This window comes from Pelophylax lessonae (assembly GCF_965119305.1).
Source record: "Pelophylax lessonae genome assembly, chromosome: 3".
NCBI lineage: Eukaryota > Metazoa > Chordata > Amphibia > Anura > Ranidae > Pelophylax > Pelophylax lessonae.
Window position 1 is genome coordinate 70,575,766 of NC_138770.1, and position 13,192 is coordinate 70,588,957.

At 45.9% G+C, this 13,192-nt stretch overlaps 1 protein-coding gene across 1 annotated transcript in view; it reads right to left on the reverse strand.

Annotated features, from left to right (window-relative positions):
- The window catches only part of LOC309550340 (fucolectin-like), a gene marked incomplete at both ends in the record, with an annotated part of 74,195 nt that overhangs the window by 16,562 nt on the left and 44,441 nt on the right, over window positions 1–13,192 (reverse strand). The window contains one exon of the mRNA XM_082250737.1: window positions 4,258–4,555. Within this exon, the coding sequence (XP_082106863.1) occupies window positions 4,258–4,555 (298 nt within the window). The remainder of the gene's footprint in view (window positions 1–4,257; window positions 4,556–13,192) is intronic.

Here is a 13,192-nt window from a genome sequence, read left to right on the forward strand (position 1 = left end):
CTCACCATGCCTCTCAGCAAATAGCTTGGGGTGTCTACTTTCCTAAATGGGGTCATTTGGGGGGGTTTGTGCTATCTTGAAATTTCAGGGCCTCCGAAACTGTGATAGGTAGTGAGTAGTGAAATCAAAAATTTACGCCATTAGAAAACATGAAGGTGGTGATTGGTTTTCGGGTCCCGTACACAGCTAGGCTCCAAAAAAGTCTCAAACATGTGGTATCCCTGTACTCAGGAGAAGGGACCTAGGAGTGCAATCACACTGCCATGTTATTTCTGGGACCGGATGAGACGCATTAAGATGTGGAAACGCCACCCGATATCCCCAGTATTTGTTTGAACCAATGCCTGTTTTTTTCCTGCTAAATGTAAGTGTATCTACCTTATTTAAATAAATATTGCTTATACGTACTTCACTATATTGGCCATTCCTTTACTTTATACTGCTGAGGAACGTGGGGCTGGCTAAGGATTCTGAAGTTGAATAGTATATTGGCGATTGCAAGGTGGATCCTCCAGGAGGGCTCTAATCTACTCTGGAATATTGGCTTTTGATGAATATCATTCTGCTCACACTGACCCCCTATAATTAAGGGGTCGGTGATTTCTGGTAAGCATTTTCACACATTGGGTGTTAGGCCTGCACGATATTGGAAAAAAAATATATTGCAATATTTTTTTTCCAACGATATATATTGCGATATTGTGGGACCCGTCCTTTATATGGAGAAATATAAAGGAGGTTGGCTGCAGCCCACTTCAGAATATAACCCTGGAAGGGGTTATATAATAGATTATAAAAAGGAAGAGGAAGTGATTGGTGCTGCCAGTATATATGTGAAATACAATAAATAATCTATATTGACATGGTGTGTATACAAAAAGGGAAAAGTAGATGTATGTATGTATATGTAGAGGAAAATAAATTATTAATAATTCAGAGGTGATTTATATATTTATATATTAATAATTTATTTTCCTCTACATATACATACATCTACTTTTCCCTTTTTGTATACACACCATGTCAATATAGATTATTTATTGTATTTCACATATATACTGCTACTGGCAGTGGTGGTAGGAGGCTGGAGCGGTGGATTAGAAAGGAGCACAGCCGCATACATTACATTACTCACTCGTGCAGGCTGCAGCCCGCCCCACACGTTCAGTGAGTCTCACTCTCCGCCCTAGTTTTCTCAATGGCACATTCAGGCAACCAATCACGCCGTGAGTAGCGGCACAGCGAACCAATCAGGTGTGCAGGCACGCGTGATTGGTTAGCTGTGCAGCTGCTCACGGCGTGATTGGTTGCCTGAATGTGCCATTGAAAAAACTAGGGCGGAGAGTGAGACTCACTGAACGTGTGGGGCGGGCTGCAGCCTGCAGTGGATTGGATGTGTGAGTTCTCCTCCGAGTCCCTGCCTAACACGAACAGGGCCGGATTAAGAGCATCATGGGCTTGGTGCTGAGAATTTTGAAGGGCCATAAGGGCCGTGCCTTGGCATGCACCCAGAAGAGGAAGGGTGCAGCCATGCATGTCTAATTCAACATGGGATGCTGTCTCTGAAGCCCATAAACACATCCATGCATCGGCAACTGTCCCTCCTTGTCCGGCCTTCGTGCTGTGTGGGGAGGTTCTGAGGGAGCTGCCTGGGGAAGCGAGCATAGAAGCCAGACTTCTGTGTTTACAAGTGACAGAAGAGCGGTAACAGTGAATATGGCCAACCCGGGGCCTATATTAAGGTAGGGGCCTGGAGCTGCAGCTCCAATAGCCCCTACGTTAATCTGGCCCTGAACACGAAGTCTGTGAGTCCTCCTGTCCTCCTCCGAGTCCCTCCCCCTGCCTACGGCCACAGAACGATAGTCGATATCATATCGACTATCGTTCAGCCCTATTGGGTGTCCATGTGGTGAAGGGATTGAAGATCTGTTTGTGTGTGGAAGAATCTTCTGGAGACTGCACTGAAGTTTGTTGGTGCATGGGACTCTATATGTGATTTTTCCACTTACTGCTGCTGCACTTTATATTAATTTCACTGTGCATGGGACTTTATATGTGATTTATTTCACTTAACATTGTTGCACTTTATATTCACCATTGTCAATGCACTTTATATTTATATATTTTAAGTGACATCAGTGATTTATTCTAATAATTTTAATATTTATATGCACTATTACCTTTTAATGGTTCACTATATTGAAACACCACACTTAGTGCACTTTAGGTGTATTTAAACCATAAATTGAGTATATTGGATATTTTTTAAAAGACAAAGTTAAAAACGTAATTTTTAAAAATTTTGCTCTTTTTTTATTAATATCGTAAAAAATAAAAAGCGCAGAGGTGATAAAATACCACCAAAAGAAAGCTCTGTTTGTGGGACAAAAAGTACGTAAATTTCATTCGGGTACAGCATTGCATGACCGCGCAATTGTCAGTTAAAATCACGCAGTGCCAAGTTGAAAAAAGGGGCCTAGTCATTGAGCAGCCAAATCCTCCGGGGCTAAAGTGGTTAAGTAACTGACCCAGAGGGTGATCCTTCAGCAGCAGCGGTGCGAAGCTGTCGCACGGCTGGTGTGTGAGAGGTAGAGGACAGGCTGAGGGATTGGACAACCCGGAGGATGAATGATATGGGAGGTACATGTAATGGTGGGAACGTGTGGCACAGTGTCCAGCAGTGCAGTAGCTGAGACTAACTGGTGAACGGATGGCCGGGTGGTGAAATTGCGGGGCTGGCTCGAGCCCTATGGATGGTGTTGTCCCATCCCCCCTCCCCCGACGACGCCTACCCCACGAGGGAGGCCACTCCAGGCGGCACAGGGAGTGCGGACATGACTCCAGAACAGAAAGAGGCAGGACCGGTGTAACGTTAAAAAACCCTACCCCGTGAAAATTCCCTACCCTCGTCACTTCCATAGCGAGTACGTCATGCATCAGCTGAGCCGCTTCCCAGTGCGCATGCTCAGGCAGAAAATGATCGGCTCACACTGGAAGTGACGAGGGTAGGGAATTTTCACAGGGTAGGGTTTTTTAACGTTACAGCGGCTTCCCGTGAAATAACCCTCGTTCCCAGTGCTTAAAGCGTTGGGTTAGAAAATGATGTCGACTTCTTGTGAAAATACCCTACCCTCATTCCCCAGCGGGTCGAGGAAAATGTAAAAGTGTCTTCTTATGGAGGAAAATTAAAAAAAAAAAAAATATATATATATATATATATATATTATATATATATATATATATATATTTATTATCATTCCATTTCAATGAATATATATATATATATATATATATATATACATATATATATATATATATATACACATATATATACATATATATACATACACACACATTTTCTTTTATTAGGAGGAACTTTTAAATTTTTCTGGACCCGCTGGGGAACAAGGGTAGGGTATTTTCACGGGAAGCCGCCGCTTTAAGGACTGGGAACAAGGGTAGGGTTTTTTTCACAGAAGCCAAGATCATTTACTGTGCGCACATGCGCACTGGGAAGCGGCTCAGCTGATGACTGACGCACCCTAACCAGAAGTGACGAGGGTAGGGAGTTTTCACGGGTAGGGTTTTTTTAGCGGAACACTGGCCAAAGCGAGACCCCACAAGTAGCCGTGACAAGTGGGGAGGAAAGCCGCGGTCCACACTGCATGAGTGAAAGAGGGAGCAGGGAGGCTGTGCGGCTGGTAATGGGGGAACGAAGGAGGGGGGACCGTGCAACCGCCTCCCCCCGCACTCACAGGAAGCCGGATGCCTGCTGGCCGACCCGGAAGCATCCTCCTAGTGCTGCTGCTGATGAAGAGTAGCGTCAGACTCCTGGATAGTGGGCATGAATAAACCATCCCTGCGGCAGCCCAGAAGAGGCGGGTGGCTCCTCCCCTCCCACAACTCCAGGCTCCGCCTTCCCATATATACATATGAATGCCTTATTGCTCACTGGCCACTGGAATTACTTTATGAGACCCGTACAGCTTCCTCAAGAGCCACTTGTGTCACGCCACTCTGCCAGTTTAGTTTCATTATGATTTTTGTCAATGGATTGTATAAAAAATAAAATCTAATTATACAAGACAGAGTCACCAAAGAAAACCTTGTTTGCCATAACAACTATGTAATACTTTCATATCTTAAATAATGAGAAAGTTATCACAGCCCCATAGCAGAAAGGTAAAAATTGTTTTGGTCCATCGGGGGTACAGTATATATGAGCGATAACTGAAAATATGCAGAAATCCTAATTACCTTCTATTGTTGTTTCCGTTATCAATCAGAGAGTTTCCAATGAGAATTTCAGCACCATTTATTCTATTACCATAATTGATTCTGTTAGTGATGTTAATGTAGGCAATATGGTATGGTTTCAGCAGGTCCACCCTCCACCATGGTGACAGGTGTTTGTCTGTATGTGAGCAGGAACCGTGGCTAAAGTGTGAATCCATGTTCCCATCTATTGCATTTGTTGCTGCTGACAGGAAGCCCCAGCGTTGATCATTTAAAATTGCGGACTGAGTTGCTCGACCTTGAAGGGCAACATTCCAATCTGTTAGACAATGTGAGAGTAGAGCACCATATTAGTCAATGTACAAACAGTAAGAGATATGAGGAACATGATACATAGCGCAGGAACACACAGGGATTCCTAATAAATTGAATCAGGATAGAGATTGTGTTGAACTTTCTTTTAATAGTAAACATTTACAACTATCACCGGGTCTCCACCTTACAATCCCATTAAGAGTATTCACCCCTACAGACCGCTTCTAGCTCCTCATATTTACCTGTGCTGTCATTCATGGTCATTGTGCTATTACCCCGCACTGCTTAGCTGATTTCATGCTTGGACACAATGTGGTGACTAGTGATGTCGCGAACCTAAAATTCGCGGTTCGCGAACGGCGAACGCGAACATCGGCAAATGTTCGCGAACCGGCGAACCGGGCGAACCGCCATAGACTTCAATAGGCAGGCGAATTTTAAAACACACAGGGACTCTTTCTGGCCACAATAGTGATGGAAAAGTTGTTTCAAGGGGACTAACACCTGGACTGTGGCATGCCGGAGAGGGATCACGCAAAAAAAAGTTCTTAAAAATTATAATTTTTTGATAGAGAGCCAATTATTGGAAAAATTAAAAAAAAATAAAAATAAAAAATTTCTTTGGATTTAGCATCTGGGGGGGTCTAAAAAGTGTACCTGTGAAGTTTCAGCTCTGTAGCATGTCCAGAACCCCTAAAAAACAGCATTTTTCTTATATTTTCAGGAATATGGCTTCTCTGCGGCTGGCTTTTTCTCTTGCAGGCATTTAGCGGGCATTTTTTTAGGCAGGCATGTCATTTTTTGTATTTAGTGTCTGGGGGGTCTAAAAAGTGTACCTGTCAATTTTCACCTCTGTAGCATGTCCAGAACCCCTAAAAAACAGCATTTTTCTTATATTTTCAGGAATATGGCTTCTCTGCGGCTGGCTTTTTCTCTTGCAGGCATTTAGCGGGCATTTTTTTAGGCAGGCATGTCATTTTTTGTATTTAGTGTCTGGGGGGTCACAAAAGTGTACCTGTCAAGTTTCAGCTCTGTAGCATGTCCAGAACCCCTAAAAAACAGCATTTTTCTTATATTTTCAGGAATACGGCTTCTCTGCGGCTGGCTTTTTCTCTTGCAGGCATTTAGCGGGCATTTTTTTAGGCAGGCATGTCATTTTTTGTATTTAGTGTCTGGGGGGTCTAAAAAGTGTACCTGTCAAGTTTCAGCTCTGTAGCATGTCCAGAACCCCTAAAAAACAGCATTTTTCTTATATTTTCAGGAATACGGCTTCTCTGCGGCTGTCTTTTTCTCTTGCAGGCATTTATCGGGCATTTTTTTAGGCAGGCATGTCATTTTTTGTATTTAGTGTCTGGGGGGTCACAAAAGTGTACCTGTCAAGTTTCAGCTCTGTAGCATGTCCAGAACCCCTAAAAAACAGCATTTTTCTTATATTTTCAGGAATACGGCTTCTCTGCGGCTGTCTTTTTCTCTTGCAGGCATTTATCGGGCATTTTTTTAGGCAGGCATGTCATTTTTTGTATTTAGTGTCTGGGGGGTCTAAAAAGTGTACCTGTCAAGTTTCAGCTCTGTAGCATGTCCAGAACCCCTAAAAAACAGCATTTTTCTTATATTTTCAGGAATACGGCTTCTCTGCGGCTGTCTTTTTCTCTTGCAGGCATTTATCGGGCATTTTTTTAGGCAGGCATGTCATTTTTTGTATTTAGTGTCTGGGGGGTCACAAAAGTGTACCTGTCAAGTTTCAGCTCTGTAGCATGTCCAGAACCCCTAAAAAACAGCATTTTTCTTATATTTTCAGGAATACGGCTTCTCTGCGGCTGGCTTTTTCTCTTGCAGGCATTTATCGGGCATTTTTTTAGGCAGGCATGTCATTTTTTGTATTTAGTGTCTGGGGGGTCACAAAAGTGTACCTGTCAAGTTTCAGCTCTGTAGCATGTCCAGAACCCCTAAAAAACAGCATTTTTCTTATATTTTCAGGAATACGGCTTCTCTGCAGCTGTCTTTTTCTCTTGCAGGCATTTATCGGGCATTTTTTTAGGCAGGCATGTCATTTTTTGTATTTAGTGTCTGGGGGGTCTAAAAAGTGTACCTGTCAAGTTTCAGCTCTGTAGCATGTCCAGAACCCCTAAAAAACAGCATTTTTCTTATATTTTCAGGAATACGGCTTCTCTGCGGCTGGCTTTTTCTCTTGCAGGCATTTATCGGGCATTTTTTTAGGCAGGCATGTCATTTTTTGTATTTAGTGTCTGGGGGGTCACAAAAGTGTACCTGTCAAGTTTCAGCTCTGTAGCATGTCCAGAACCCCTAAAAAACAGCATTTTTCTTATATTTTCAGGAATACGGCTTCTCTGCGGCTGTCTTTTTCTCTTGCAGGCATTTATCGGGCATTTTTTTAGGCAGGCATGTCATTTTTTGTATTTAGTGTCTGGGGGGTCACAAAAGTGTACCTGTCAAGTTTCAGCTCTGTAGCATGTCCAGAACCCCTAAAAAACAGCATTTTTCTTATATTTTCAGGAATACGGCTTCTCTGCGGCTGGCTTTTTCTCTTGCAGGCATTTATCGGGCATTTTTTTAGGCAGGCATGTCATTTTTTGTATTTAGTGTCTGGGGGGTCTAAAAAGTGTACCTGTCAAGTTTCAGCTCTGTAGTATGTCCACAACCCAAAAAAAACAGCATTTTTCTTATGATTTTTAGTAGAAAACTAATGCAGTGTCTTTCCAGCTGTCTTTTTTTCTTTCTGGCAAGCTGAAATATGATATGCCAAGGCAAACATGCCTATCAGTTGAGCTATGACACAGACAACACTGCACACATGGGGAAATATGTAAAACAAAAAACAGGAAAAGGAAATTAGGTGACGGTCACAAAACATGATATTGTGATTGGCCAAATAAAAAGTCACCTCGCGATGAGGTCGCGCCAAAGTCGCGCTAAGTCGCGCCAAAGTCGCACTGGAAGCGACGCTACTTTAGTGGTAGCGGCAGTGTAAACCAGCACTAAAACATCCAGTGTGTGAATACGATCAGGTATGATGTTTTATCGGTCAAGTAGTGTAAGGGTTACGCCCGTCGCCCGCTTCACAGTGACAGACCAAACTCTGACAGACCAAACTCCCCGTTTAACAGTCAGTCAGTCCATTTGCACAACCGCAAACTCCCAATTTGCACAAGGTTGGATACCAAGCTAGCCATGTCCCGTTCCTTGTCCTCACTGACATCATTGAAGGTCTCTTCCTCCACCCAGCCACATACAACACCAAGGGTCCCCGAAAGGTGAGAACAAGCCCCCTGGGACGCCTGCTGTGGCTGGTATTCCACCTCCTCAAAGCCACCTTCCTCCTCTGACTTCTCTTCTTCAGACTCCTCTCTCTGCGTTGCCACAGGTCCAGCAATTGACAACGACAAGGCTGCTTCTGGTGGTGATGAGGACCACAACTCTTCCTCTTCATGCTCATCTACAGCCTGATCCAGTACTCTTCGCAGGGCACGCTCCAGAAAAAACGCATATGGGATGAGGTCGATGATGTTGCCTTGGGTTCGACTGACCACCAGGGTTGTCATCTCTGCAAAAGGACGCATGAGCCTACAGCAATTGTTCATGAGCATTCAGTAACGCGGCCAAAAAATACCCAGCTCCGCAGAAAGAATGAAAGAAAATGAATGTTTTTTTTTATGAAAAATTATCCTGCGGATCGCTTTTGGTCTGTACACAATGAAGCAACGACCTTATCATCTGGGGTGTGCCAACACAATCCTAGAGGTGATCGCTTCATTGTGATACGCAAGCCCCTTCACCACGACAAGGTAACGATCACGAAGGGGAATTGACAAATGTATGTGCCTTTTTTTTTGTTTTTTGTTTTTTTGCAGCCACAGTGTAGCACCAGAGGCCAGAAAAATTAGGCATGTACACATGCATGAAAAAGTAGGTATTGTTGCAGCCGCTGCTGTAGCAGCGGCCTGAAAAATTGAGGTTTTAATGCAGAAAGTGCACTAAAACATTGCTGCTTGAACCGTAGTTGGTGGCGGAGACGTCACGTAAGTCATCCGGCATGCAGAGAATGATTATATACAGCAGCGTGTGGACCATTTTTAGGCCAAGGCATCTCAGTCATCACCAGGCCTTTTTTAGTCAAATGCATCCCCCACTGTCAGTCCCTTCGGGATCCATGCCTCATTCATCTTAATAAACGTGAGGTAATCAAGACTTTTTTGACCTAGGCGACTTCTCTTCTCAGTGACAATACCTCCTGCTGCGCTAAAGGTCCTTTCTGACAGCACACTTGAAGCGGGGCAGGCCAGAAGTTCAATGGCAAACTGGGATAGCTCAGGCCACAGGTCAAGCCTGCACACCCAGTAGTCAAGGGGTTCATCGCTCCTCAGAGTGTCGATATCTGCAGTTAAGGCAAGGTAGTCTGCTACCTGTCGGTCGAGTCGTTCTCTGAGGGTGGACCCCGAAGGGCTGTGGCGATGCATAGGACTAAAAAAGCTCCGCATGTCCTCCATCAACAAGACGTCTGTAAAGCGTCCTGTCCTTGCCGGCGTGGTTGTGGTGGTAGGAGGAGGATTACTTTCACCTCTTCCCCTGTTGGATTCCCGTTGTGCTGTGACATCACCCTTATACGCTGTGTAGAGCATAGTTTTTAACTTATTTTGTAGCTGCTGCATCCTTTGCGACTGCCGGTAATTGGGTAACATGTCACAGACTTTCTGCTTATACCGGGGGTCTAGTAGCGTGGCCACCCAGTACAGGTCGTTCTCCTTCAGCCTTTTTCTACGAGGGTCTCTCAACAGGCATGACAGCATGAAAGACCCCATTTGCACAAGGTTGGATGCCGAGCTACTCATGTCCAATTCCTCGTCCTCACTGATGTCATTGAAGGTGTGTTCTTCCCCCCAGCCACGTACAACACCACGGGTACCAGATAGGTGACAACTAGCACCCTGGGATGCCTGCTGTGGTTGGTGTTCCTCCTCCTCAAAGCCACATTCCTCCTCTGACTCCTCTTCCTCACACTCCTCTTCCAGTGTTGCCGCAGGTCCAGCAATCGATGGTAAGGCTGTTTCTGGTGGTGGTGATGGTGACCACAACTCTTCCTCTTCCTCTTCACGCTCATCTACGGCCTGATCCAGCACTCTTCGCAGGGCACGCTCCAGGAAAAAAACATATGGGATGATGTCGCTGATGGTGCCTTCAGTGCGACTCACTAGGTTTGTCACCTCCTCAAAAGGACGCATGAGCCTACAGGCATTGCGCATGAGCGTCCAGTAGCGTGGCAAAACAATACCCAGCTCCGCAGAGGCTGTCCTAGCACCCCGGTCATACAAATACTCGTTGACCGCTTTTTCTTGTTGGAGCAGGCGGTCGAACATTAGCAGTGTTGAATTCCAACGTGTCGGGCTGTCGCAAATCAAGCGCCTCACTGGCATGTTGTTTCGCCGCTGAATATCTGCAAAGTGCGCCATGGCCGTGTAGGAACGCCTGAAATGGCCACACACCTTCCTGGCCTGCTTGAGGACGTCCTGTAAGCCTGGGTACTTCTGCACAAAACGTTGCACAATCAGATTCAACACATGTGCCATGCACGGCACATGTGTCAACTTGCCCAAATTCAATGCCGCCAACAAATTGCTCCCGTTGTCACACACCACTTTGCCGATCTCCAGTTGGTGCGGGGTCAGCCACTGATCCACCTGTGCATTCAGGGCGGACAGTAGTGCTGGTCCGGTGTGACTCTCTGCTTTCAGGCAAGTCAACCCCAAGACAGCGTGACACTGTCGTATCCGGCATGTGGAATAGCCCCTGGGGAGCTGGGGGGGTGCAGTTGGTGTGGAGCAAGACGCAACAGCAGAAGAGGACTCAGCCGAGGAGGTTAGCAAAGAGGATGGAGTAGGAGGAGTAGAGGAGGTGGCAGCAGGCCTGCCTGCAAGTCGTGGCGGTGTCACCAACTCCTCTGCAGCAGAGCCACGCATTCCATGCTTGGCAGCCGCCAGCAGGTTTACCCAATGCGCAGTGTACGTTATATACCTGCCCTGACCGTGCTTTGCAGACCAGCTATCAGTGGTCAGATGGACCCTTGCCCCAACACTGTGTGCCAGACGTGACATGATTTCCTTTTCCACAATAGAGTACAGGTTGGGGATTGCCTTTTGTGAAAAATAATTTCGGCCGGGTACCTTCCACTGCGGTGTCCCAATAGCGACAAATTTTTTGAAGGCCTCAGACTCCACCAGCTTGTATGGTAAAAGCTGGTGGGCTAAGAGTTCCGACAAGCCAGCTGTCAGACGCCGGGCAAGGGGGTGACTCTGCGAGATTGGCTTTTTGCGCTCAAACATTTCCTTCACAGACACCTGACTGTGGGCAGGTGACGAGCAGGAACTGCTGAAGGTGAGAGGCGGAGGGGCGGGTTGTTGATAGGGGGCATGGAGGACAGCAGTGGTTGACGTGGCTGAAGATGCTGGACCATGAGGAGGATGGTGGCTTTCAGTTTGTGTGCTGCTTTTACTCATGTGTTGATCCCATAGGCGTTTGTGATGTGAGATCATGTGCCTTCGCAAAGCAGTTGTACCTAGGTGGGTGTTGGACTTCCCACGACTCAGTTTCTTTTGGCACAGGTTACAAATGGCATCGCTGATATCAGAGGCAGACACACAAAAAAAATGCCACACTGCTGAGCTTTGCAAGGACGGCATTCTGGTGGTGGCAACAGCTTGCGTTGATTGGCGTGCTGTCTGGCTGACCCCGGGTGCCGAATCTACATGCTGTCTGACTGCGCCACTAGCTCCTTGCGATGACCTCCTCCCCCTGCTTCCAACTCGTCTCCTCCTCCTCTCTGTCTCCCCATCTGAACTTTCCCCCTCTTCTTCTGCTCTTCGAGCAGGCACCCAGGTGACATCCACAGACACATCGTCATCATCAGCCGCTTCACTTGACAACTCAGCAAAGGCAGCAGCAGCAGGTACAACATCATCATCATCATCACAATGTACGTCCATGTGTATAATGCTGCCTGACTGAGACATATCCCCGTTATCTACATCCTCTGGCACTAATAGTTGCGCATCACTTATTTCTTCAAACTGATGTGAAAATAACTCCTCTGACGGATCAAGTGAAGCGGCTGTGGTGCTAGTGTTGGTGGTGGTGCCGGCGGGCTGGCGAGTGGTAAATTGAGAGGTGCCCGAAGCTGAGCTGGAGGAGGATGGTGCATTAAGGTTCCGAGCGGAAGCTGTAGACGATTGGGTGTCCTGTGTAAGCCAGTCAACTATGGCCTCAGAATTTTTTGAGTTCAGGGTCTGTGGTGGCCTCTGAACACTGGGCATTATTCTAGGGCCTAAGGAAATCACAGCACCACGACCACGACGGCCCTTGCGGGGTGGCCTGCCTCTGCCTGTCATTTTTTTTTTAATGTGTTGTTACTGTTGTACTATGAGTGCAAGCTGCTGTGCCACCTTATATATCAGTGGTGGGTGGGCAGTGGCACAGTACACTCTCTGTGGACCTGACAGCAGTCACTGGCACCCAGGCAACTGCAATTTAAAAAATATATATATTTTTTTTTACTTTGCAAGCTGCTGTGCCACCTTATATATCAGTGGTGGGTGGGCAGTGGCACAGTACACTCTCTGTGGACCTGACAGCAGTCACTGGCACCCAGACAACTGCAATTTAAAAAATATATATATATTTTTTTACTTTGCAAGCTGCTGTGCCACCTTATATATCAGTGGTGGGTGTGCAGTGGCACAGTACACTCTCTGTGGACCTGACAGCAGTCACTGGCACCCAGGCAACTGCAATTTAAAAAAATATATATATATATTTTACTTTGCAAGCTGCTGTGCCACCTTATATATCAGTGGTGGGTGGGCAGTGGCACAGTACACTCTCTGTGGACCTGACAGCAGTCACTGGCACCCAGGCAACTGCAATTTAAAAAAATATATATATTTTTTTTACTTTGCAAGCTGCTGTGCCACCTTATATATCAGTGGTGGGTGGGCAGTGGCACAGTACACTCTCTGTGGACCTGACAGCAGTCACTGGCACCCAGGCAACTGCAATTTAAAAAAAATATATATATTTTTTTTACTTTGCAAGCTGCTGTGCCACCTTATATATCAGTGGTGGGTGGGCACACAGTGGCACTGCAGTGGGCACAGTACACTCTGTGGACCTGACAGTCACTGGCAGCCCAGGCAACTGCAATAATAAAAAATATTTTTTTTTTCAATTTATTGCAACAAGATGCTGTGCCACCGTATATATATCAGTGGTGGGCAGTGCACTGCAGTGGGTACAGTGCACTCTGTGGACCTGACACAGCACTCACTGCAATTATGACAGAGGAAAAAAAAATATTTTTTAAAATGCCAGGTACTGTGCCTGTGCCACCCGAAATGAGTGTGGTGTGCACACAGTACAGTCTGTGGTAGGTCTGTGGCCTCTCACACACAGCGGGCAGGCAACTGCAGTGTACAATAGATATATATATATATATATATATAAAGAAAAAAATCTATTACCTTACCAGCCCTTGAAAGGGCTTTTGGGGACACTGTATATATATATATATGTATATATATAAATAAAAAAATCCTCAATTACCAGCCCTTAAAAGGGCTTTTGGGGACGCTAGGTA